Below are 26,167 nucleotides of genomic sequence, written 5' to 3'. Positions count from 1 at the left end.
CCCGTCCATAGCGTTCAGATGTGATTTCTGAACATCGCATTCCAGATATAGTTCACCTTTGCTGTAATAATAACGTCTACTCTTCTGAGAAGGCTTTCCACTAGATTTTTGAGTGTGACTGTGGTCATCTAGCCACAAGAGTATTAGTGAGGTCAGGCACTGATGATGTTGGTGTAGCAGTTCATCCCAAAGGTGTTCAGCAGGGTTGAGGTCAGGGCTCAGTGCAGGACACTCAAGTTCTTCTATACCGACCTTGGCAAACCATATCTTCACGTACCATGCTTTATGCACAGGAGCATTGTCATGTTAGTACATGTTTGGGCCCCGTTAGTGCCTTTGAAGGGAAATTTTAATTCTAGAGCAGGAAAAGACATTCTATGACGTTGTGTGAACCACATATGGCTATGATGGTCAGGTGTTCACAGACTTTTGGCCATATAGTGTCAGTCGTCGGACTTGGAATAAAGGTTACTGAAAGGCTTCAGTCAAAACAGCTTAAAGGTACCAGTGTTTATATTTTTATTTGCATTTTTTGTTCTTGGAGGCCCCTGTGATACCGCTACACCCATGAGAGATGAAATGGCACAAGATTAGTCAGGTCCAGCTCTCAATAGCGAGCATATGACAAGCTACACTGGTTAACGTCTACCTCCCTGCAGACCTGCGTTAACAAATTCAACTTCAACTTCGAGACATGACTTCTCCTGGGGGAGGAAATGGATTATAAATAACACCTGAGAGTTGACGAATTAGGTTTGAAACTGGCTGGGCGGCAGCTGCTGTGCTGGGAAGTGAAAGTGCCCATGTTCGACTGGGGAGAGAATAAGGGTTTGGAAAACAGCTGCAATGCCTCGACTACTGCCTTTACCAAGAGACGGCAGCACCGCGCCAGTGTGTCTGCATCTGAATGTATTACATTATTGATTTCATGGCCACACGCACGTCACTCCTGGCCACATTCACTCATATATATATATATATATATATATATATATATATATATATATATATATATATATATATACACACACATGTAGCATTTGCACTTTCAAGTGCACTTTCTACCTTGGATAAACCAAGAAGGGAATTAAGCTGCAAGTTCAAGACAGAGAAAAGTACAGAACGCTTTTTTCTAACACGTGTTAGGCAATGCAGGTGAAACTGACGTGGGTTCTAAAACGCCTGCCAAGCACAATAGTCCAAGGCGGTGCTCTTGCTCCACAGTAATTGTGATAATATGCGCCACTGCAATTCACTCCTTCAAATGGGGTAGTCGATTGACTTCGGACTTCACGGGCCATTAATAACACACACACGCACACAGGCATGTCACTCACAAGCGCATACACACACTCTTTTTCTTTCTGTCACTCTCAAACACACACCTACCCTTATTCAAAGCTCAGCCAGCAAAAAATGGTCCTGTCGGGACGTTTTAGAAAGAAAAGAATAAGAAGAAAGTCATGGGCAATAAAACTGTATTTTTTCATTTCAGCATAAATGCAGTGCTAATTCCAGTTGCTAATTTAAATATATTCAGGATCCTGATGAATTACTTTTGTAATCTCTCAAAGGATAAGTAATGTCTTGACATGGTTAATGGTTACAGGATTTTTGCTTCATTTTCTAAATTATTCTATACATGAGGTGTACTTCTTCTAAAAAAAAAAAAAGAAGGAGATCTCTAAAAAAACATTTTAAACTACATAAATAAGGGCATATTTGTAATTCACGCCTCCATTTTTTGGGTTAACGAGTCAAGTTTCAAAGCCTCCTTGGATGTTACCAAATAAAGACAGATGTGCTGACCTTTTTACGCGTGATGCAAAGGAGCATCACGAATCATCTCATCACTGAAAAATACTCAGAAAGGAAAGTTCTCTCTCTCTCTCTCTCTCTCTCTCTCTCTCTCTACCCCCCCCAAAAAGCAGCAAACAAGTTAGTCGACATGTGAAACTGAACTGATTAACAGTTGCGTAGGTGTTTTTAAACTCTCCAATAGTAATCCCTCAGACACCCTGAAAGCCCCGCCCTCTTCTCCATTTCACATTAGTAATACTGTATCTCCTGTAAGTTTTCTCGCTTGGATGATATGGCCTCATTAGTTCATTAATCTGACATTATAAATGCATGTTTAACTGATGTATAATTTGTCCAGACAACTCTATATGCTAATCATCATCAGTTAACTTGAATTTTTCGTAACATAAAAAACAATAATCTGAAAAGACGCTGGTCAAAAAATACACCGTTTTGTCAGAAAGAGAAAAAAAAGAAAAAAGTCATACTATAAAACGTCAGCTCTAACACTTAATAACAAGAAATTTTAACAATAATAATAATTAGAAATTGATTTCAAATGAAGGCGGCATGGTGGTGTAGTGGTTAGCGCTGTCGCCTCACAGCAAGAAGGTCCGGGTTCGAGCCCCGTGGCCGGCAAAGGCCTTTCTGTGTGGAGTTTGCATGTTCTCCCCGTGTCCGCGTGGGTTTCCTCCGGGTGCTCCGGTTTCCCCCACAGTCCAAAGACATGCAGGTTAGGTTAACTGGTGACTCTAAATTGACCGTAGGTGTGAATGTGTGAATGGTTGTCTGTGTCTATGATACCCCTTTTCCACCAAATCAGTTCCAGGGCTGGTTCGGAGCCGGTGCTGGTTCATAACTCGTTCAACTTGCGAGCCAGCTGAGAACCAGCTTGCTTTTCCATCGCTCGCGGTGCTAAGAGAAGACACGTCATTACGTCGCTGTATACGTCAGTTACGTCGCTACGTTTGCATAAACCTTGGCGCGAATATCAAAGCAAAAACAACACGGAAGAAGCAGCAGCAACAACAACAACAATAATGGATGACTTCGCGTTTGTACAGCTGCTGCTTCTCGTCGCTTAAAAATGGCGATCTTTTGCGGTCTTGTTATTGTTGTCGGTCTTAACAACTCCGCCCCCCTGCTGACGTAAGCAGTTCTTTCCTCTGGCCCAGCAGAGAGTTGGTGCTAGCCTGGAACCGTTTTTTCTGGCCCCAGAGCCAGTTCTTTGTCAGTGGAAACAGAAAACCCGGTTCCAAACTAAGCACTGGCCCCGAACCAGCCCTGGAACTGCTTTGGTGGAAAAGGGGCCTATGATGACCTGGCGACTTGTCCAGGGTGTACCCCGCCTTTCGCCCGTAGTCAGCTGGGATAGGCTCCAGCTTGCCTGCGACCCTGTAGAAGGATAAAGCGGCTAGAGATAATGAGATGAGATGAAATGATTTCAAATGCTGTTTGCTCATCTGATGCATATAAACAGTGCAGTCAAGCTTGTCGCACTAGAAACTGAAATGTACGTACAGTATATGTGCTTATACGGTGAATACTGAATATTTTCACGGGGAAAAAACCTGCCACTTGTCTGTTTCAGTTAGTTCTACTTTCCTGCACGTAATTTTTCTACTTTCAGACAAGATTTTTTCCATCAAGTGGCTGGTGCTTATTGTAAAACCTCGCATATATGAATAATGAAAGAACTATCAAAAATGCACCGTGTTACGAAATTACTAAAGGATTTACAGCGAAAAACAGAAACCATACTCGAATTTTAGATGCTCCTCAAGCTCAATGAGGTGGATGAGACGGGTAGATTTTCTTTTTGTAAGGTTATATTGTAAGGTTGTTTTTTTTTTTTTAATTGCAGGAGAAAGGTTAGCATACCTGCACCACAGGGTGCCCTCCTGACAGGGCCTTCACTGCCCCTCGGCTGCCCTCCGTCTCGTAGTGGGCACGGTGGTGGGATTTGGGCTGCACCTCGATCTGCAGATTGTAAGGACCTGAGCAGGATGGCAGCTGCCAATCAAGAGCCGGGAGGGACGGGCTGCCAAATTAGAGAACAAAACAGTTCATCAAGACGTATGGATTACATACACATACGCATACACAGTCTTGCAGGCATTAATCGGATGAGTGAAACCAGATTTTCGGCTTGCTCCTGGCAAGCGTTTGGGACCTGGACCCCTTCATTTCATCATCGTCTTTAATCTAATCTGTTGTAGTCACTGCCTGAAATACTTAATTTCCAAAGTCTGGCAGCTAATTGTGATTTTTTTTTCTTTTAGAAGAATTAATGAAAGAAGCATGCATTACATTTAAAGTGTTCCATGCATTCTATCACGATCTGACAGCTCATCAGTCGGAGTCTCCATAAAAGCGCTTGTGCTTTTAAGTGGATGAATTTGGTTCCACCGAAATTATGAAACTTCATTCAAGTACAATGCCAGTTCAGAAAACGCCTTTCTTTTTTTGTTTTGTGTTTGTGATTCTCCGTTGTCCAGAGAGAGTCAGCAAATGGAGAACACATTCCCACGTGAAAACACGCCTGAAGCACACACTGACGGAACAGATTTTCAACACACCCGGATGCCTGGACGATGCAACCTCAAGCAACACGAATGGACACAATCTCAGGCATCCTCTTGGAACTTTTGGTGTGTTTGCTGACCCAAAACGAACCGGCTTCCCTCTACGCTTTTATCTGCGATTTTATCTGCCTTTTATCGGCCTAATGCGTCTGAGAGGGAAGGAGAATCTGCAGGCAGCTCCACCAGCATTGACACCATCACTTCCTGTTCCACACTATCACCCTCAAACACTTGATTTCCGGCAGGAAAGTGTGCCGGCGGAGGAAAGTGTGCACTCACATACACACTCCTGCACTATGACCACAGGCAGACCCAGAGGCCTGTTAAAAACAGTAAAAACAACAAAATCATAAAAAAATCACGTGTTGGTGAGTGTTTGTGTGTGTTGCTATGGGAACTGGCCCACTATCCATTGCGTTACCTTTCGCAAAGTGATTCATGAAATACGTATGAACTTTCTACCTTCAGCCTCCTACTGCTATGATTAATTTTACTTTTAGTATAAATAATATAAATAAACTAGTTTTATTTTAGATACCAATGAGAAGACTTTGTAGTAAGTTATAATCCGCATGTAAATACAAATTAATAATAAGATGTGCTTGAAGCCTACGTGTCAATACCACCCTAACATCAAATATTGAAATAGATCAGGACTTGGAAATGTACTTCTACTTCACTTTTCTGTGTACGATTTTTCTTGTACCTGAGGTAAGGTTTGGGCTTGGGCCATGAGTACGGGTGAGGAGGCACATCCAAGAATCCTGAGCAATAGCTCTCCTTCTTGAATGGCATACGGTTGGAGTTAGTATAGTCCTCCTGGCCAAGTTCTGTCCCTGCATCGTCGTTTGCCGGCTCCACCTTCAGGCTCATGCTGACATTGTGCTCTACACTGGTCTTCCGGCTCTTGTTGGGAACACCATCCCCGAGATCAGGTATGCCATCTGTACTGAGGGCATTGATGGCTGCTACGATGGCTGAATTGGTGTACTGGTTGGTGGTTCCCAGCCAATTTTCCTCAAGCCTTGGTGAACCCTGAGGTGAAGCCCCGGGTGAATGGTTGGGCGAGAGACCTGATGCGTGCCCATAAGGGGTGCCGTTGAAGCTGTACTTCCGCTTGCCGTGACTTCCGATCTCATCGTTGGGGGAGGTGGAAGGGGAGTGATGAGGGGAGGGACCGGGGACATGCCCATGAGGGGGGCAAGACAGCATAGAAGACGATGAGCCTTTGGGCGAGACACAGGGTGACTGCCAGGGTGAGTTCTGGGGTGAATTTTCATAGTTGTAGAAACCAGACTCATATGAGGCCTCCGAGTTGCAGCTACTTGCTGGACTCAGACTGCTTGGGTCACGGTACCCATCAGCACTGGGCAAGGTCAAGGTCACGATGTTGACTCGCTTAGCCACAGGGCCCATGCTGCCACTTTCCTCCACCTCTTCCTCAGGCATCTGGCCGTAGGTGGTGATCTCAATGCGTGGCCTCTCCAGAGGGGGTGCGCCATTGGGACGGAGCCCGGGGAAGTAGTAGTTCGGAGCCATGGTGTTCTCATGGAGTCCGTAGCTTGCTTGGTGGCATGACGAGACCGAGATAACAGGGCTTGATTGAAGATTGTGGTACTGCGATGCCAAGCAGGGGTTGGCCATGCCAAGGGGGAGAGACAGACTCACATTTGGCGTATAGCTAAAAGCCTCTGCAAAGACAAATGAAGAAGAATCTGATGAGTAAAAAACAAAAGCACAACATCTGGCTCATCTATTAGTGCAAGGTAAAGAAAGCAGGGCCATGGAGGCTTACTTCAAAATGTACTTTAAGGCATTTCCACGAGGTCACATACGAAAAGGAAGAAATGTTAAAGGTTAGCGCAAAGGGATGAGTTACGATAATGTTAGCTTATCTGTTCTATCGTAGGAAATCAGACAAAACCACTCTTGCTTCTTTGAATTCTTGTAATTTTCTTTTTTAAAGATAAGATTGCTCGTGGGCGGCACGGTGGTGTAGTGGTTAGCGCTGTCGCCTCACAGCAAGAAGGTCCGGGTTCGAGCCCCGGGGCCGGCGAGGGCCTTTCTGTGTGGAGTTTGCATGTTCTCCCCGTGTCCGCGTGGGTTTCCTCCGGGTGCTCCGGTTTCCCCCACAGTCCAAAGACATGCAGGTTAGGTTAACTGGTGACTCTAAATTGAGCGTAGGTGTGAATGTGAGTGTGAATGGTTGTCTGTGTCTATGTGTCAGCCCTGTGATGACCTGGCGACTTGTCCAGGGTGTACCCCGCCTTTCGCCCGTAGTCAGCTGGGATAGGCTCCAGCTTGCCTGCGACCCTGTAGAAGGATGAAGCGGCTAGAGATAATGAGATGAGATGAATGAGAAGATTGCTCGTGATAAAACCAGAAATTCCAACAATCAGCCAGGGATTACTGATGATTTGTACCAGTTATTTTCATACCTGCATTTATGTAATGTAATGTAATGTAATGATTTCACTCTAATCTGGTTTAAAAGACAACAAAAAAAAAAAATGTCCCCACCGTGACCCGGTCTTTGTACCCATTCAAATTTCTAAAGGAAATGGCGTTCTGTTTGAGCAGTGATGCTTTTTTTGTGGCCATCCCCTTCACCTCAGTCTATCTTTGCTAACTGCAGCGGTGCACAACCAGGACACCACGTGAAATGATGAAGCTGTCATGCACCACAGAATGCGTGGGCAGAATGACTAAAATTAGTGTGTGACAGACTATTTCCAGAAGCAGATGCACTGATAAAAAAAAAAAAAAAAAAAGCTGTCACTCTTGAATAATTTTGTGGTTTAAATAAAATAAATAAAATACATAAAAAACCAACAACTATATATAAAAGTGACTTTTAAGTAGCTAAAACATTAAAATCAACCTGATTTCAATAAGAAATACAAATTTTATATATATATATATATATATATATATATATATATATATATATATATATATATATATATCACACACCAACATAAATCTGTTTTGTTTATTGAATAAATCTGAATAAAACTTTCACCACATTTGCCATATTTGAATGAAATCAAATTATTTACCAAATTTGAATAAAAATCTACAAATTTATATTTATATCCAGTGTAAATGCACCAAATATATTTTACAGAGATAAATGAACTAATGTTAGTGTACTTTTTTAACTCCATATCTATCAAACTAGAAAATAGATTCACTTATAGAAACCACACACACACACACACACACACACACACACAGCCACCTGTCCAACACACCTCTCTCCATTTCCATCTCTCCGCCTCGGCTGCCGTACTCAAACAGAAAGCTGAAATCAAATTCGGGCTCTTTATGGCCGGATCCCATCTTCTGCGTCTCCGGGAAGGAGTGTTTAAGCGCCGCTGTGTATCAGCAGCTCCTCGAGCAGAGCAGAGCGGTGGCTTTTGACATCCTGTTCAGTCACACCAGAGCTCTTATCTCTTCCTTACTCTCGTAAAAAAAAGAAGAAAAAAAAAAAACACCTGCCGCCTCATTCTGAGGGTTCTCTCACAACCAGATCCGCCCCTTACTAGTTCCTTTTTTCGACTTTAAGGTACTCTGTGATTCACACACATGCTGCAGCAAAGAGCGACGGGTACATGTGCATACAGTGCTGTGTGTTGTGTATGTGCACAAGGGGTTTTTCTCTGTTCGTAGCATGGCTTGATTGCGTTTCAAGCTTGAGAGGGAAGTGAGTGACTATAGATTGCACAGCATGAACGCATGGTGAAATAAAGCAGAAGTTGCCCCTATTGTTGGAATTTTTTTACCGTATACAAAAAGTGTCCACATGTGCGGCCTACAGGAGGTTTTTTTTTTTTAATACTCACCCATTGGCCTGAGTTGGAGAGAGGCAGCCTCTTAATTGTGCGTCTGGCGGAATTATGGGTATAAGAGACAGAGGTTTGGGCAAAAACATGGGAAGAGGGGGTGCACAAAACTGCCGTCGTCAGCAGGCTGAAGAGCTGAGACGACACACACACACACACACACACACGTGGGCTCAAGTGCTGAAGCAACACACATGCATACCCAAACCAAGCAGTCTGCTATCAATTATGAGGCTTAAAAGCAGAGGGCTGAAACGAATAATCATGCTCTCCTCGCCGCAGTAATGCAATCCCCCAAACCGCACAGACAGACAGAAGGAACCCCAAATCGACGCACAGCCCATGACATCAGTGCGCTTTAGTTACTGGAGTAAGTGTATAAGTGTACGAGACGGTGATCCATCATCCATCATAAAATCCCTGATACACATTCCCGTAGCACCACGCTTAGCTTTCGTCCACGAACAAAATGATGCGATATCAAGTGTTCACTCCTGATCCCAACTGAACTGAGACAAAAAAAAAAATATTGCAGAAAGAAAACTGACGCAGCGATATTGCAACATATTGATGCAACTATCACAGATACAGGCCGTTCTATTTGTGACCATAACAGCTGCGTGCCGATGCAATAAAAAAAAACGCGTTATAATGGACTGCATGTGGTTTCATGACTGTCAGCGAGAAAGAAGCAAGTCATTAACAAGTACACAGCAAGACTTGATCTTGTAGAATGCTCAAACTCTATTCTATTCACTTCTATTCTATTTCAAAGCAGCTCGATCATCATGGTCCTGTCAGGAATGCATTTAACTCACTGGATTTCAGATATCAACCCATTAACGAGTCAATAAACATGCAAACATTTAAAATTCTACTCAAGGCATGAACATGAAATTAATGCAATTATTCTATTTGAATATATTCTATTCTAATCTAAAGTCAGTAGCGTGCCGTGGCTTTATTAGGTTTCATTGTCAGTAATGAATTAATAAAGAACTTAACAGGAAATTAATACAAAGTGCATTTCTATTCTATTGTATTCTATTCTATCTGAAAGTAAATGTATTGACATGGTGCTGTTACGTTCCGATATCAATAATGCATCTGACCTTTACTAAAAACATTAACAAGAAATTAGGAAAAACTGTGTCCCAATTCTATTCTATTCTATTCTATTCTATTCTATTCTATTCTATTCTGTGCTATTTCAAAGTCAATACATTGGCACTGGCGCTATTAGGTTTCAGTATCGATAATGCACCAATAAAGGAATTGACAGGAAATTAATATAAACTGCATCTCCCATTCTATTCTATTCTATTCTATTCTATTCTATTCTATTCTATGCTACTTCAAAGTCAATACATTGGCACTGGCTCTATTAGGTTTCAATATTGATAATGCACCAATAAAGAGACTGACAGGAAATTAATATAAACTGCATCTCCCATTCTATTCTATTCTATTCTATTCTATTCTATTCTATAGTAAATATCTTGACCTGCTGCTTCGACCTTTTGGGTTACAATATTGATCATGTATTTGACTTTTACTAAAGGCATCAACAGGATGCTAACACAAATCTCAATTCAATTCAATTCTATTCTATTTCACAGTAACTATATTGACAAGGTCCCATTACAAGGCAGGTTACATTATTAATGATGCACTTGACTAACTACATTTCAGACGCCAGTACATTAATTCTACTCAAGGCATCAACCTGAGATGAATACAAACTCAATTTATATTCTATACTTTTCTCTTTTTTTAACGTATTGGCAGTTAAAAAAAATCGCAGTGTTATGTTGCAGTACTGATAATGCATTTGACTAACTTGCATTTCAGATATCTGTCCATTAACCAGTCAATAATAATAATAATAATAATAATAATAATAATAATAATAATAAATACATTATTATTATTATTATTATTATTATTATTATTATAAAAATCAAATTCTATTAAAGGCATCGGCATGAAATGAATACAAACTCACATTTCTGTTCAATTCTATCCTTTTTAAAGCAGCTTTACTGGAATAAAAACATTACCATATCACCGAAACATTTCATTATACAAGTCATGAGTGCATTATTCAGTCAGTAACACCTCATTTAGAGTTCGAGTGAAAACTTCAGTATAAAATTTGACACAAAAGCAATGTCTATTCTATTCCCCCCCCATCTCAAAACACCTTCATTAGCACAACATTATTCATGTACAGCATTACCAATGCACGACTCAGTGATTCAATGAATAACAAAGCATCTGCCATTCTACAGCTAAAGCATCATTATGCGACATGATTCTAAAATGCATGTCGGTTTTATTGCATTTCTATTGTACTTTTCATTCAAAGGAGCATATTACTGTATGTTACAGTATCACCGGGGCATTTAACTCCACTACAATCGATAATCATAAGCTGGAACAGATTCTACTGAATGACTATGAATGTTCTTCTTCTTCTTCTTCTTCTTCTTCTTCTTCTGGGTTTTTTTTTTAAATCAAAGTGTGGAGAAATCTGTTACAGAAATCTGAAGTTTATTCTATTTTCCTGGATTGTGCAATAGAACATTTGTAAAAATGTGCCAAGTCGATTTATTTTAATTCTATTCTGTGGTGGTTAAATGATAGGTTTTGGTTTGGATGGACAAACTTTGAGTCAGGCTGAGCTGAAGCAGGTTATCATTTTATACACGCGTGCGCGCACACGCACACATGCGCGCACGCAGGGAGGCAGGCGCGCGCACGCACGCACGCTCGCGTGCACTCACCTTCTTCCGCAGACTTCATGCTGACCCGTCCGGAGCCGCAGAGCTCGGACCCTCTCCGTTTGCCCAAAGCCGGCCGCGTGAGGTTGGCGCTCGAATCGGGACGCGTGCACGAAGGCGCGGGCATTCACCCTGTCGACTCGACACGGGAGCGCGCAAACTTTCCAATGCAAAGAAGATCAAAGGGGGAGGAAAAAGAAAGAAAAGAAAATGTCAAGCGAGTGCAACTGTGAAATGCTGAGCGAGATCAGTGTGAAGTGAAGTGAAGTGAAGTGAAGTGAAGTGAAGTGCGCATCCAGATCCGGTGCGTCGCGGCTGTTTTACGCGTTTCGGTGCAGAGCGCGAGCGCGGCGCGTCAGGTCAGGCGTCAGTCATTCCGCACCCGCTCTGGCGCTTCTCATAGTGAGTGAGTGAGAGAGAGAGAGAGAGAGAGAGACTCTCTGTGTCTGTGTGTTCTTTACCGGCGTTGTGTGACGCGACTATTTACGGAGCTCCCTCACCGCGCTGTATTTAAACCTGGAAAATACCCTCCTACCCCATCCCGCTCTCCCCTCCCGCCCCCTGAATCCCACGCGCCGCCCTCCGGTCGCGCCCCCCGGCAGCCTCGCGGCAGCGGGAATCTCTCTGAGACGGGATTCCGCCTGCGCAGTGCGCAAGAGTTCTGGACGGATTGTTGCCACGTCTGTGACACAGCACCCTATTAATAATGATACCGTTCAAAAGTTTAGGGTCACCCAGACAATTTTGTGTTTTCCATGAAAAGTCACACTTTTATTTCCCACCATAAGTTGTAAAATGAATAGAAAATATAGTCAAGACATTTTTCTGGCCATTTTCATTAGAGATGGGATTTATGCGGGTGGGACGGTGGTGTAGTGGTTAGCACTGTCGCCTCACAGCAAGAAGGTCCGGGTTCGAGCCCCGTGGCCGGCGAGGGCCTTTCTGTGCGGAGTTTGCATGTTCTCCCCGTGTCCGCGTGGGTTTCCTCCGGGTGCTCCGGTTTCCCCCACAGTCCAAAGACATGCAGGTTAGGTTAACTGGTGACTCTAAATTGACCGTAGGTGCGAATGTGAGTGTGAATGGTTGTCTGTGTCTATGTGTCAGCCCTGTGATGACCTGGCGACTTGTCCAGGGTGTACCCCGCCTTTCGCCCGTAGTCAGCTGGGATAGGCTCCAGCTTGCCTGCGACCCTGTGGGACAGGCTAAAGCGGCTAGAGATAATGAGATGAGATGAGAGATGAGATTTATGGCTCTTTGATGGGATCCGCATCTTTGTGATCCGTTCTTTGAAAAGAGCCGTTCAAAAGACTGGCTCATTTGGCTCTTTTTAAATATTTATTCAGTTTTAAGAAGACAGCGTCTAAAGAAGCCAGATCCCTCTGCTTAGACAGTGACATCAATATTTCTGGACATACCTTTTATATAAAGCAACCTAGACTTACATTATTGTAACCCCTAAACGCTCATAAATAACCATTAAAAAAACAATGAGGGCTTCAATGAATGTCCATGCAGAACGTCTTTTCTGTAAAAAAAAAAAAAAAGAACCCACTCAAGCACATAGTTATCAAGAACGCAAGAATATTTTATAGAAAAACACTTCTCATCTCATCTCCTCTCCTCTAGCTGCTTTATCCTTCTACAGGGTTGCAGGCAAGCTGGAGCCTATCCCAGCTGACTACAGGCGAAAGGCGGGGTACACCCTGGACAAGTCGCCAGGTCATCACAGGGCTGACACATAGACAACCATTCACACCTACACTCAATTTAGAGTCACCAGTTAACCTAACCTGCATGTCTTTGGACTGTGGGGGAAACCGGAGCACCCGGAGGAAACCCACGCAGACACGGGGAGAACATGCAAACTCCACACAGAAAGGCCCTCGCCAGCCCCGGGGCTCGAACCCAGGACCTTCTTGCTGTGAGGCGACAGCGCTAACCACTACACCACCGTGCCGCCCAGAAAAACACTTGTTTTTCAAAAATATTTAAGTCTGAGATACAAAACAGATACAACTAGACAAACAGATAAATAAATACAATACACAAAAATAGAACAAACAAAATGACGATAGAATAAATTAAATGAACATCCGTGCAAAGTAGTTTCCCCACAATATTATCATTAATATCACACAACAACATTATAAACTATCTGAAACACAGTACAGAAAAAGAACGACAGAAAGAACGGCTCCCCCAGCTCGAGACTCGGTTCTCATTGTTCATGCCTAGGAGCCGTTCAAAAGAATCGGTTCGTTCACGAATGTCACAACACTAATTTTCATGCTCCAGAAACTCAATCTGCTCAAAGGAAGGTCAGTTTTATAGCTTCTCTAAAGAGCTAAACTGTTTTCAGCTGTGCTAACATGATTGTACAAGGGTTTTCTAATCATCCATTAGCCTTCTGAGGCAATGAGCAAACACATTGTACCATTAGAACACTGGAGTGATAGTTGCTGGAAATGGGCCTCTATACACCCACAGTGGTGCTTGAAAGTCTGTGAAGCCTTTAGAATTTTCTATATTTCTGCATAAATATGAGCTAAAACATCATCAGATTTTCACACAAGTCCTAAAAGTAGAGAAAGAGAACCCAGTTAAACAAATGAGACAAAAATATTATACTTGCTCATTTATTTATTGAGGAAAATGATCCAATATTACATATCTGTGAGTGGCAAAAGTATGTGAACCTCTAGGATTAGCAGTTAATTTGAAGGTGAAATTAGAGTCAGGTGTTTTCAATCAATGGGATGACAATCAGGTGTGAGTGGGCACCCTGTTTTATTTAAAGAACAGGGATCTATCAAAGTCTGATCTTCACAACACATGTTTGTGGAAGTGTATCATGGCACGAACAAAGGAGATTTCTGAGGACCTCAGAAAAAGTGTTGTTGATGCTCATCAGGCTGGAAAAGGTTACAAAACCATCTCTAAAGAGTTTGGACTCCACCAATCCACAGTCAGACAGATTGTGTACAAATGGAGGAAATTCAAGACCATTGTTACCCTCCCCAGGAGTGCTCGACCAACAAAGATCACTCCAAGAGCAAGGCGTGTAATAGTCGGCGAGGTCACAAAGGACCCCAGGATAACTTCTAAGCAACTGAAGGCCTCTCTCACATTGGCTAATGTTAATGTTCATGAGGCCACCATCAGGAGAACACTGAACAACAATGGTGTGCATGGCAGGGTTGCAAGGATAAAGCCACTGGTCTCCAAAAAGAACATTGCTGCTTGTCTGCAGTTTGCTAAAGATCACGTGGACAAGCCAGAAGGCTATTGGAAAAATGTTTTGTGGACGGATGAAACCAAAATAGAACTTTTTGGTTTAAATGAGAAGCATTATATTTGGAGAAAGGAAAACACTGCATTCCAGCATAAGAACCTTATCCCATCTGTGAAACATGGTGGTGGCAGTATCATGGTTTGGGCCTGTTTTGCTGCATCTGGGCCAGGACGGCTTGCCATCATTGATGGAACAATGAATTCTGAATTATACCAGCAAATTCTAAAGGAAAATGTCAGGACATCTGTCCATGAACTGAATCTCAAGAGAAGGTGGGTCATGCAGCAAGACAACAACCCTAAGCACACAAGTCGTTCTACCAAAGAATGGTTAAAGAAGAATAAAGTTAATGTTTTGGAATGGCCATGTCAAAGTCCTAACCTTAATCCAATCGAAATGTTGTGGAAGGACCTGAAGTGAGCAGTTCATGTGAGGAAACCCACCAACATCCCAGAGTTGAAGCTGTTCTGTACGGAGGAACGGGCTAAAATTCCTCCAAGCCGGTGTGCAGGACTGATCAACAGTTACCGGAAACATTTAGTTGCAGTTATTGCTGCACAAGGGGGTCACACCAGATACTGAAAGCAATGGTTCACATACTTTTGCCACTCACAGATATGTAATATTGGATCATTTTCCTCAATAAATAAATGAGCAAGTATAATATTTTTGTCTCATTTGTTTAACTGGGTTCTCTTTATCTACTTTTAGGACTTGTGTGAAAATCTGATGATGTTTTAGGTCATATTTATGCAGAAATATAGAAAATTCTAAAGGGTTCACAAACTTTCAAGCACCACTGTATGTAGATATTGCACCAAAAACCAGACATTTAGTAGAATTTAGCTAGAATAGTCATTTACCACATTAGCAATGTATAGAGTGTATTTCTGATTAGTTTAAAGTGATCTTGGCCTTACTAGGTATTTCAAGAACAAGCTCCAGACCTCACAAAATAAATTAGTAAGGACCATTTTGGATCTGCCCCCAAGAACTCACCTTGATCATCATTTTAAGTGGCTGGGATGGTTGAGGGTAGAGGATAGAGTCTCTCAAATTGAATTGAGCATGGTATATAAGATTGTAAATGGAGATGTCCCTAAATACTTAAATAATTTTTTTTAGTAGAGTGAGGGACGTTCATAGTTACTTCACTAGGGGGTGTTCCACAGATTTTGTTCCTCCAAGAGTGCAAACTAAAATAGGGAAGGACTCCTTTTTATATGTTGCAACTAGTCTGTGGAATAAGTTACCAGGTAATATTAAGGTAATCATTAGTTTGGATGGGTTTAAATGTGCTGTGAAAACATGGCTTAGAGATCAGATAGTGTAGGGCTTGCACTTATATAGTATGTATACAATGTTAATCTGATGTGTATATTGTCTATGTAATTTTGTTTTACAATTTTAGTAATGTCACAGCGCCACTTTTGTCATTTTTACATCTGCTGCCATCCAACATCAAAGGACACAATGGAAATAAGCTTTCGAGCTTTATTGTGTTATCCTGACTCTCTGTTTTTAGTTTAAGTATGTGGTGTGGTTTATTTGAAACTAAATCATGTATTTATTTTTATACAAGAACTGAGAATGTCAAATAAAATCAATCAGTCAAGCTTCATTGAAAAAAACAATGCTTTTCTTTCAAAAATAAGGACATTTCAAAGTGACCCCAAACTTTTGAACGGTAGTGTAAATGTTACTATTCCTTGCTAATTCCGGTCAGCTAGTTAAAATAACCTAACCTGACAGGATTTCAGAAAATATTTTTGACATTAACATGTTGACAATATTCACAGCTAACACTAGCTAGCAGACTAACATAAGCTAATTTGACTTTGTAAGTTATTCATAAATGTTAATATTCACTGAAAACCCTAGTCAGCTAGCTAAAATGAGCTAAACTGACAGGATTTTACAAAATATTTTTGACACATTATTAAAATGTTGACTAGCTAGCAGACTCACATAAGCTAATTTTACTTTGCAAGTTATTCATATACTACCGTTCAAAAGTTTGGGGTCACCCAGACAATTTTGTGTTTTCCATGAAAAGTCACACTTTTATTTACCACCATAAGTTGTAAAATGAATAGAAAATATAGTCAAGACGTTTTTCTGGCCATTTTGAGCATTTAATCGACCCCACAAATGTGATGCTCCAGAAACTCAATCTGCTCAAAGGAAGGTCAGTTTTATAGCTTCTCTAAAGAGCTCAACTGTTTTCAGCTGTGCTAACATGATTGTACAAGGGTTTTCTAATCATCCATTAGCCTTCTGAGGCAATGAGCAAACACATTGTACCATTAGAACACTGGAGTGATAGTTGCTGGAAATGGGCCTCTATACACCTACAGTATGTAGATATTGCACCAAAAACCAGACATTTGCAGCTAGAATAGTCATTTACCACATTAGCAATGTATAGAGTGGATTTCTGATTAGTTTAAAGTGATCTTCATTCAAAAGAACAGTGCTTTTCTTTCAAAAATAAGGACATTTCAAAGTGACCCCAAACTTTTGAACGGTAGTGTATATATTTTTTAAAGCACAATAAATGTCATATTTATTGCCCTTTCACCTTTAGTTTTTGTTGCAAGTTTATTAGGCTGTCATTAAGCACAATCATTATCTACCCAGATCTCTCGCCTTTTTGTTTTTGCTTCTGAATATTGCCATCACACCATTTTCCTTTCTGCAAACCATTTTTTTCTTATTGGTTGTTAATTTACTCATCTATAGTATATGCTTGATCCTGGTCAAGGGAACACTACATCTGGGAATACTGGACATAAGACTAGATCCTGGCAAGGTATTGATTCGGAGCTGATCCTGGGAATATTGGGCATGAGACAGGTAATACAGCCTGTCAGGGTATTGATCCAGAGCTTGTCCTTGGAATACTGGGCATGAGACAAGTACACAGCCTGTCAGGGCATTGATCCTGAGCCTGTCCTTGGAATACTGGGCATGAGACAGGTACACAGCCTGTCAGGGTATTGATCCAGAGGCTATCCTGGGAATACTGGGCATGAGACAGGTGCACAGCCTGTGAGGGTATTGATCCAGAGCTTGTCCTTGGAATACAGGGCATGAGACAAGTACACAGCCTGTCAGGGTATTGATCCTGAGCCTGTCCTTGGAATACTGGGCATGAGACAGGTACACAGCCTGTCAGGGTATTGATCCAGAGGCTATCCTGGGAATACTTGGCATGAGACAAGTATACAGCCTGTCAGGGTATTGATCCTGAGCCTATCCTGGGAATACTAGGCATGAGACAGGTACACATCCTGTCAGGGTATCGATCCTGAGCCTATTCTGGGAATATTGGGTATGAGGTAGGTACACATTCTGTCAGGGTTTAGACCTGGAGCCTATCCTGGGAATACTGGGCATGAGACAGGTACACATCCTGTCAGGGTATTGATCCTGAGCCTATTCTGGGAATACTGGGTATGAGGTAGGTACACATTCTGTCAGGGTTTAGACCTGGAGCCCATCCTTGAAATACTGGGCATGAGACAGGTACACACCCTGTCAGGGTATTGATCCTGAGCCTATCCTTGGAATACTGCACATGAGATTGGTACACATTCTGTCAGGGTATTGATCCAGAGCCTGTCCTTGGAATACTAGGCATGAGACAGATATACACCCTGTCAGGATATTGATCCTGATCCTATCCTTGGAATACTAGGCATGAGACAGGTACACATCTTGTCAGGGTACTGATTCTGAGCCTATCTTGGGAATGCTAGGTATGAGACAGGTACACACCCTATCAGGATATTGATCCTGAGCCTATCTTTGGAATACTGTGCATGAGATTGGTATACACCCTGTCAGGATATTGATCCTGATCCTATCCTTGGAATACTGGATATGAGGTCGATACACATTCTGTCAGGGTTTTGACCTGGAGCCTATCTTGGGAACACTAGGTATGAGGTAGGCACATGCCCTGTCAGGGTATTGATCCAGAGCCTATCTTTGGAATACTGGGCATGAGACAGGTACACACCTTGAAAGGATATTGATCCTGAGCCTATCCTTGGAATACTGGGCATGAGACAGGTACACACCCTGTCAGCCTATTGATCCAGAGGCTATCTTGGGAATACTAGGTATGAGACAGGTACACACCCTGTCAGGGTATTGATCCTGAGCTTATCCTGGGAATACTGGGTACGTGGTAGGCACACACCCTGTCAGGGTATTGATCTAGAGCTTATCCTTGGAATACTGTGCATAAGAGGTACACACCCTGTCAGGGTATTGATCCAGAGCCTATCTTGGGAATACTAGGTATGAGACAGGTACACACCCTGTCAGGGTATTGATCCTGAGCTTATCTTGGGAATACTGGGTACGTGGTAGGTACACACCCTGTCAGGGTATTGATCCAGAGCCTATCTTGGGAATACTAGGTATGAGACAGGTACACACCCTGTCAGGGTATTGATCCTGAGCTTATCTTGGGAATACTGGGTACGTGGTAGGTACACACCCTGTCAGGGTATTGATCCAGAGCCTATCTTGGGAATACTAGGTATGAGACAGGTACACACCCTGTCAGGGTATTGATCCTGAGCTTATCCTGGGAATACTGGGTACGTGGTAGGTACACACCCTGTCAGGGTATTGATCTAGAGCTTATCCTTGGAATATTGTGCATGAGAGGTACACACCCTGTCAGGGTATTGATCCAGAGCCTATCTTGGGAATACTAGGTATGAGACAGGTACACACCCTGTCAGGGTGTTGATCCTGAGCCTATCCTTGGAATACTGCAAATGAGATTGGTACACATTCTGTCAGGGTATTGATCCAGAGCATGTCCTTGGAATACTAGGCATGAGACAGATATACACCCTGTCAGGATATTGATCTGGAGCTGATCCTGGGAATACTGGGTATGTAGTAGGTACATATCCTCTCAAGGTTGCGAGCCAACTGGGAGTACACCCTGTTTTCCTGATTCCAATCCATCACCAGGCTGCTGTTATTGAAATGTAAATGACATTACAATAGTCATACTTTCAATTTGCCTACAATTTTCATGCCACATTTACAAAACATTGGTTACACCCTCAAAGTACACAAATACACCTTTTGACTGAGGGTGGTGCAGGTTACTGGTGACGACAGTAACTATAGGTTACTGTATGTATAGTGTGTTGATTCTCTTGTTCTTGTGGGGTTGCTTCAGGTACTGACAACTTGAAATTGTGCCCGTGTGTGTGTGTGTGTGTGTGTGCATGGCGCCCTGTAATTGATTAGTTTTCCATTCAGGTGTATCAATTCTCATCTCAAGCCCAGTATTCCCAGGATTGGCTCTGGATTGACTGTGACCATGACCAAGGTAAAGCTCTTGGTTGTGAATAAAGGGGTTTGACTGAAATGTCTCACTCAGAAACCTATTCAGGAAATTTTAATCTCGTCTTGGGTGGAATTCCAGGACACGTTTTAGTTTCTGCTCTGGAATAGGTACACTTTTGTGGATTAGAAAGCACTGGGGGTTCAGATTAAAATGACTCAAGACTTGGCAAATATTGAGAGGGTTTAGCGAAAGACGCTACAGAGTAATCACACTGTTCTTATCCTGCGTTCGGATTGCTTAGCTGTCTGCGGTGACACCGACGAGTCATATAGAGCGTGTTTCCCTTGTAGCAAGGGAAACTTTGGTTTCTTCAGACATTCCGAAAAGCACAGAGCTGTGAAGAGAGCAATTGATATTTTCCATCCTTCTATCATGAATCTGTTTCCTTGTGCTGAGGCATGGGCTGAAAGCAGCAACTTTCACGAAACCTTCTAGTCACAGCGTCTTCTGGTTCTGAATCAGTCTGATCATGTGTACGATTGTAATCTGATCATGGTCCTCCATTTCTTATGCTCATATGATAACAGCTCTCTGCAGAAGAGCAGTGCAGGATATTGTGCATTTGGCGCCGTGGGGGCGTAATTAGTGCTCCTCTGACTAATAGAGTAGCTCATTCAGAATTTGCATCAAACGCTTTTCCAGGTCTTGAAAAGAGCTCTGGCATGTAAGGCAGAGACCAATCATCTTCTTTTAACGATACATCCGCAGCCATTAGGAGCGAGAGAGTAAGTGCACTCCCAGAACATACACACCACCACACATACACACCACCACCACTCTCTGCGCTCATATTTGCTTTTTGGAGGCAGCTGCATTCCACAAGCTCATTTGCTTACAGTGAATGAGGTTTTCAATGCAAAGGTGGGTGTCAGATCTGATGTCGTGTATAGGCTTCTCAGAAAGCGAGCTAACTTTTTATAACGCCTTGATATTGCTCCAGTGCCGTTATTCACATCAACAAGACGGCAATCTAGGTTCCATCTTGCACCTAGAACCATAAAGCATCTCATCTCATCTCATTATCTCTAGCCACTTTATCCTTCTACAGGGTCGCAGGCAAGCTGGAGCCTATCCCAGCTGACTACGGGCGAAAGGCGGGGTACACCCTGGACACGTCGCCAGGTCATCACAGGGCTGACACATAGACACAGACAACCATTCACACTCACATTCACACCTACGGTCAATTTAGAGTCACCAGTTAACCTAACCTGCATGTCTTTGGACTGTGGGGGAAACCGGAGCACCCGGAGGAAACCCACGCGGACACGGGGAGAACATGCAAACTCCACACAGAAAGGCCCTTGCCGGCCACGGGGCTCGAACCCGGACCTTCTTGCTGTGAGGCGACAGCGCTAACCACTACACTACCGTGCCGCCCCCATAAAGCATATACATGATAATAATGCACTACTCCAGCATGTAAATGGTTTCCAAGTAGAACCCCTTTGGAAAGCTTTAGAAACCGGTCAAAGAAAACGTTTTTTCTAAGACTCTCAAGAATTTCATTGTTTATAATATCAAAATATACACCGATCAGCCATCACATTAAAACCACTGACAGATGAAGTGAATGACATTGATTATTTCATTACGATGGCACCCGTTAAGGGGGATATAATAGGCAGCAAGAGAACAGTCAGTTCTTGAAGTTGATGCGTTGGAAGCAGGAAAAATGGGCAAAATTAAGGATCTGAGCAACTATGACAAGCGTGAAATTGTGATGGCGAGGTGACTGGGTCTGAGCGTCTCCAAAATGGCACGTCTTGTATGCGGTGGCTAGTACCAACCAAAAGTGGTCCAAGGATCCAAAGGACAACCGGTGAACCGGCGACAGGGTCATGGGCGTCGGAGGCTCACTGATTCACATGGGGCACAAAGGCTAGCCCATATGACCCAATCCCACAGAAGAGCTCCTGTAGTACAAACTGCTAAAAAACTTAATGCTGACATCTTTCTGTTTCAGCCAGCATTAACTTTTTCAGCAGTTTGTTCTAATACATTATCACTGATCGTGTAGTAACAGCTCATACACATGAACTTGTATCGCTAATGCTCAACATAATCTTTGAATAATAATAAAGTGGTTAAAAGAAGTGTTGTAGTTTAACAAACAACACTTATAATCATTGATATGAATGAGATGTGTGTTTTTTGTCTTATGAACTGCTATAGCATAAGTTATAACAGGTACTAACTTGTTTCCTGAACAATGAGCATAATCTATATTATTCTATCCACATTCACTGGATATGAGCAATCACACACTCTGATTGGCTACTCTACTACTAAGATATCAGCTCATATATTGTTAGTAGAGAAAAACAAAATGATGGAGTGCATCAAGCCAGATATATCACTTTGTTATCAAGTATTTAAAAGAAACCCCTAAAGAAGAAGAAGAAAAAGAAGAAAATGGCGGAGTGTATTGCTGAACCAACCGAGGACGGAATAAAAACTCTACTCAAAAACACCCCCCCCCAAAAAAAACAAACAAACAAAAAAAAAAAGCAACAAAATATGGAATAAAAGTATTTTATGGTAAGAACGTATCTTTTTTATTTTTCAAGAATGATTATTATTATTATCATCGCATTTTTCACAAATTGCTCCTGTCATTTCGCTGGTTTGTTTACATTCTAAGTGGAAATGATTCTGTCGGACACTTTGTACAAAGTTTTTATTGATCGAATTTGCGGAAAATAAAAATAAAAATGCTCTGTTTCTCAAAATCCAGTAACTGTGGATAGAATAAAACGGTTATTCCACTCAATCTCGGTGCTACGAACGCGCCTCGTCGGCTAACAGCTCACGTACGACTCGATTTCATGGAATAACTGTTAAATGTAACTATGGATAATAATGTATAGTGTATATATGTATAAATGCTGAAAAGGGACCATTATGTGTCAGGGAATTTTCAATTATAAATAACGTACGATAATTATCAAGTTGCCGTAGTATACGAGAAATTAAACACTTCAGAGCATGCTCTATTTGGAAAGTAATCAAATCAATTTTAGGATGGTGGAATTAACTATGCTTCAAATGGAGTGACATAAACACCACCTGGTCGTTGATTATGTTCCTATAACAACATGTCCCTGAGTATGTTATTAATTAATTATTTAAATGTGCACTTCACTTACGTCAATCTTATTTATGTTTGTGAGTTCTTGATTTCTCACAATCCACAGCATGACCACCCAGACCTACCTTCTTTCAAAGTTGAGTTCTTAATCTAACGCACATGATCCAGCTAACCAAAGCCTTCGCTGGCATATAAATATTAGAGCCAGGTGTACTAGAGCTAAACTCTGGCTGCATGGTAGATCTCCAGGAATGAGGTTGGGCCTCTGCTTAGATCATGCACAGGTTGCTCACAGCTCCAGAACAGAAGATTTTCGCTCCTTTTATGACAATAGTTGGGTTTTTTTTTCGTAGTATTGGATTGCAAAGATTGAGACGTAAAAACTCAAGGACTTATTACAAATAGATAAAAGTCGTGGATTATATCATTGCACTTGGTCATGGCATTCATTAGAAATTAATCTAGTGAGTGAAGAATGTGATACTGCTGCTCTTTTCTTCAGCCGTGTTTCTAAAAATGCATATCGAAGCGCAACGATGGAAGCTGGCAGTATTTCAGGCCAATGACAAATTTCCGCCTGAGGCCATAATTCATAGATGAGCCACATCTGCTTCGGCGTCCTTACACACACATGCACTCTCACAAATGCGCATATTTACAGTAACCACAATTTGTCTGTGGAGGGCATGAATGACATGACTCATTCTTACTGTGATTTGTAAGCATGAAATGATCAGGCTTACTCTTGTGTTGTCTTTCTGTCAGACCTTTCGGCAGTTCCAATGTGGTTTTATTTCACACACACACACACACATTGTGGATATACTGCCTTGTCTCCTGTCACTCTTCGAAAAAGTGTTCTTTTTATCAAGGGTTCTCGTTTCTAATAGATCTCTAATACTCTTAAATGTTGATCTTTTTTTTTCTACGACTATCATTCACACACTATTCTCACTACTTGAAGCGTCTAAAACATTTCGCTTCTCTCTGAAGGCTTCCTCATGCGTAGTTCCACGAAATGCAAAGAAATCAAATTCGATATCACCGTCAGGGCTTGCAGTAGTAATAACAAAATAAAGTTATTTTATCGTAGAGAGCTGAGACAAGGAAGAAGTTCTGTTATAGTGAGTCATGTCTCGATCAAAAATCCTTTCAGTCTTACTAATCAGATAAATTGCCCATAATAATACGTGGGGTAATGTTAACATGGTTTCATGGTTACAAATATAATGCGAGGGATTTAATGGACCTAATTTATGAACGAGACGAAACCTTGATGTTTAGCTTGTGGTGCCGACTGACAACAGTCTGTGCATGGAAGAAAATTTAATCTCACTGATGATTTGTGTCCTTAATAAAGTGACATGCTGTCTTGCTTTCAGCTCCAGCATAAAAAGTGTGGCCTATGTATGTTTAATTTCCAGAGAAATTTCCAGAAAAGAGTGTGGCGTCTCTACATGTCAGTCCAGGATACGTGGCCTGTAGTGAAGGAGATGTGGCCTCTGTGACCATCAGTCTTAGTTCAGGAGGTATGACCCTATGTACTTGCCAGTTTCAATGAAGAAGGTGTGGCCTCTATTAACCCTCATCCTACCATGCTATTTTACACCTTAATTTTACCGTGTGGGGTCCGTTTGGACCCCAATACTTTTCTTTAAAATTAAAGCTTATAAAGACAAAATCACCAGATAAGTTTTGTTCAGAACATCTTGTATTAATAACAGCAATACACTAAAGGGCCCAAGGCATAAAGAACACACTTAACCTTCATCCTACCAGCCAATTTTACATACACAAACTACCAGGCGGGGTCCGTATGGACCCCAGGAGGGAATACCTTGAAATCAATGCAGTAAGAACCAATTCAATGCAGCAAACAGACATAACTTTATTGAAGAACAAAATCCACTATGGCTGAATATCAATGATGTATTATAAATGCAATAACATTGCAATAATATTGCAATAACTAGCATACATGTAGCAAATTATAGCGCCACAAAAAAAAAAAAATTGGCATTATATACATGATTTTTGCAGCTCATGCAGCTGTAAAACATTCTGGATTACAACTTAGGTCTTTTCTTACAGAATTTAAAACAAAAAAGTAATTGTAAAATAATTTAGGGCTTTTGTTTTGCAGCCTGTGCTTATTGCAGCAGTGGGGTCCACACGGACCCCAAGAAGGAATGCCTTGGTAGTTTCATTATGGAACATAAAAGAAATAAAAGAAGTTAACTTTCAGTGTGCTATTCAATTATAAAATGAAAGACAGATAAACTTTACTCTGGGGTCCGGTTGGACCCCAGTAACAAATTAATTATACCTTCACAATGCAAAAAGCTGATCTTCCGGTGCTTTAGTGTTTTAATTAAGACATAAATTCCGACAGATTCATAAAACGGTGAGGCAGTATGTCACATATTTTTAAAATGGCAAACAAACATATAGGTGCGAGGTCCAGATGGACCCCACTTGGTAGGATGAAGGTTAAAAACAACGTGTTCTATATACCTCTCAATCCCGGTGAAGGAAGCGTGGCTTCTAGCAAAAGAGGAGTGTCAATTATACTCAGCAAAAATAAAAACTTGATACTCATTATTTTTCAAATAGTGTTTAGAAACGTTTCTTGAAAGAGTTTTTGTTGTGATTATGGTTAAATGCATTGTCAAGGGCATTACGTCACACATTCATTCTACTGGTCGGGCCTACGTAGCACGTGCGAGAGCACTGCATGCTAAAATCACGTTTCCACGTGACACAAGTGACGTGACCTATTGATACACATGCAATTGATCTCACGGTAGCAGAGTAGAGTGTCATCTCAGAAAAACAAGGTTTTATAGTTAATTATTCGTTAATTTGCAATGCCACGACTGTCAAACATTCAGCGTGAACGTGCCATTGGCATGCTGAATACGGGAACATCCGTCACTGACGTTGCGAGGGTTATGGGACGCAGTCGACAGACCATCCATAATCTCCAGACACGTCTCCATCAAACTGGCACCACAGGAACCACTGGAACCCTCCACAGAACCTACAGGAGCTTGGTGCCATGTTGGTACAAATATGGCGGCGCATTCCCCAAGCTGTGTTCAGACGCATCATCCAATCCATGAGGAGACGTTGTATCGCAGTTGTGAACGCCCATGGAGGACACACCCGATATTGACATGATTTCATTAAGTTGTGACTCACAGTTTTTGATCATGGACATTGTCGTCGCATTTCCGGTGGAACCGATTCCATGACAAACATGATCTGTATGCTATAGCATCTTTAATGACAAGATAATTTAATACAATCGTTATTTCAAACCTATTTTCCAAAATGTTCAAATTATTGACTTTGAAACAAGTGTAAAGTTTTTATTTTTGTTGAGTTT

The 26,167-nt window shown here is 41.8% G+C and overlaps 1 protein-coding gene across 2 annotated transcripts in view; it reads right to left on the bottom strand.

Annotated features, from left to right (window-relative positions):
• The window catches only part of LOC132871133 (nuclear factor of activated T-cells, cytoplasmic 1-like), a 90,324-nt gene extending 78,904 nt beyond the window's left edge, over positions 1-11,420 (bottom strand). Inside the window, exons 1-3 of one of the 2 annotated variants that reach the window (XM_060905237.1) lie at positions 11,017-11,420; positions 5,092-6,076; positions 3,682-3,841 (exon numbers count right to left, since the gene is read on the bottom strand). In XM_060905237.1, coding sequence (XP_060761220.1) covers positions 3,682-3,841; positions 5,092-6,076; positions 11,017-11,140 — 1,269 coding nt within the window. In that variant the 5' untranslated portion in view covers positions 11,141-11,420. Of the gene's footprint in view, positions 1-3,681; positions 3,842-5,091; positions 6,077-7,639; positions 7,712-11,016 lie in introns of those variants that run through there. The other variant, XM_060905238.1, reaches the window with a different exon arrangement.
• Between the last annotated feature and the right edge of the window lie 14,747 nt (positions 11,421-26,167).

Source organism: Neoarius graeffei, chromosome 23, assembly GCF_027579695.1.
Source record: "Neoarius graeffei isolate fNeoGra1 chromosome 23, fNeoGra1.pri, whole genome shotgun sequence".
NCBI lineage: Eukaryota > Metazoa > Chordata > Actinopteri > Siluriformes > Ariidae > Neoarius > Neoarius graeffei.
This window is presented reverse-complemented; position numbering and strand designations above follow the sequence as displayed.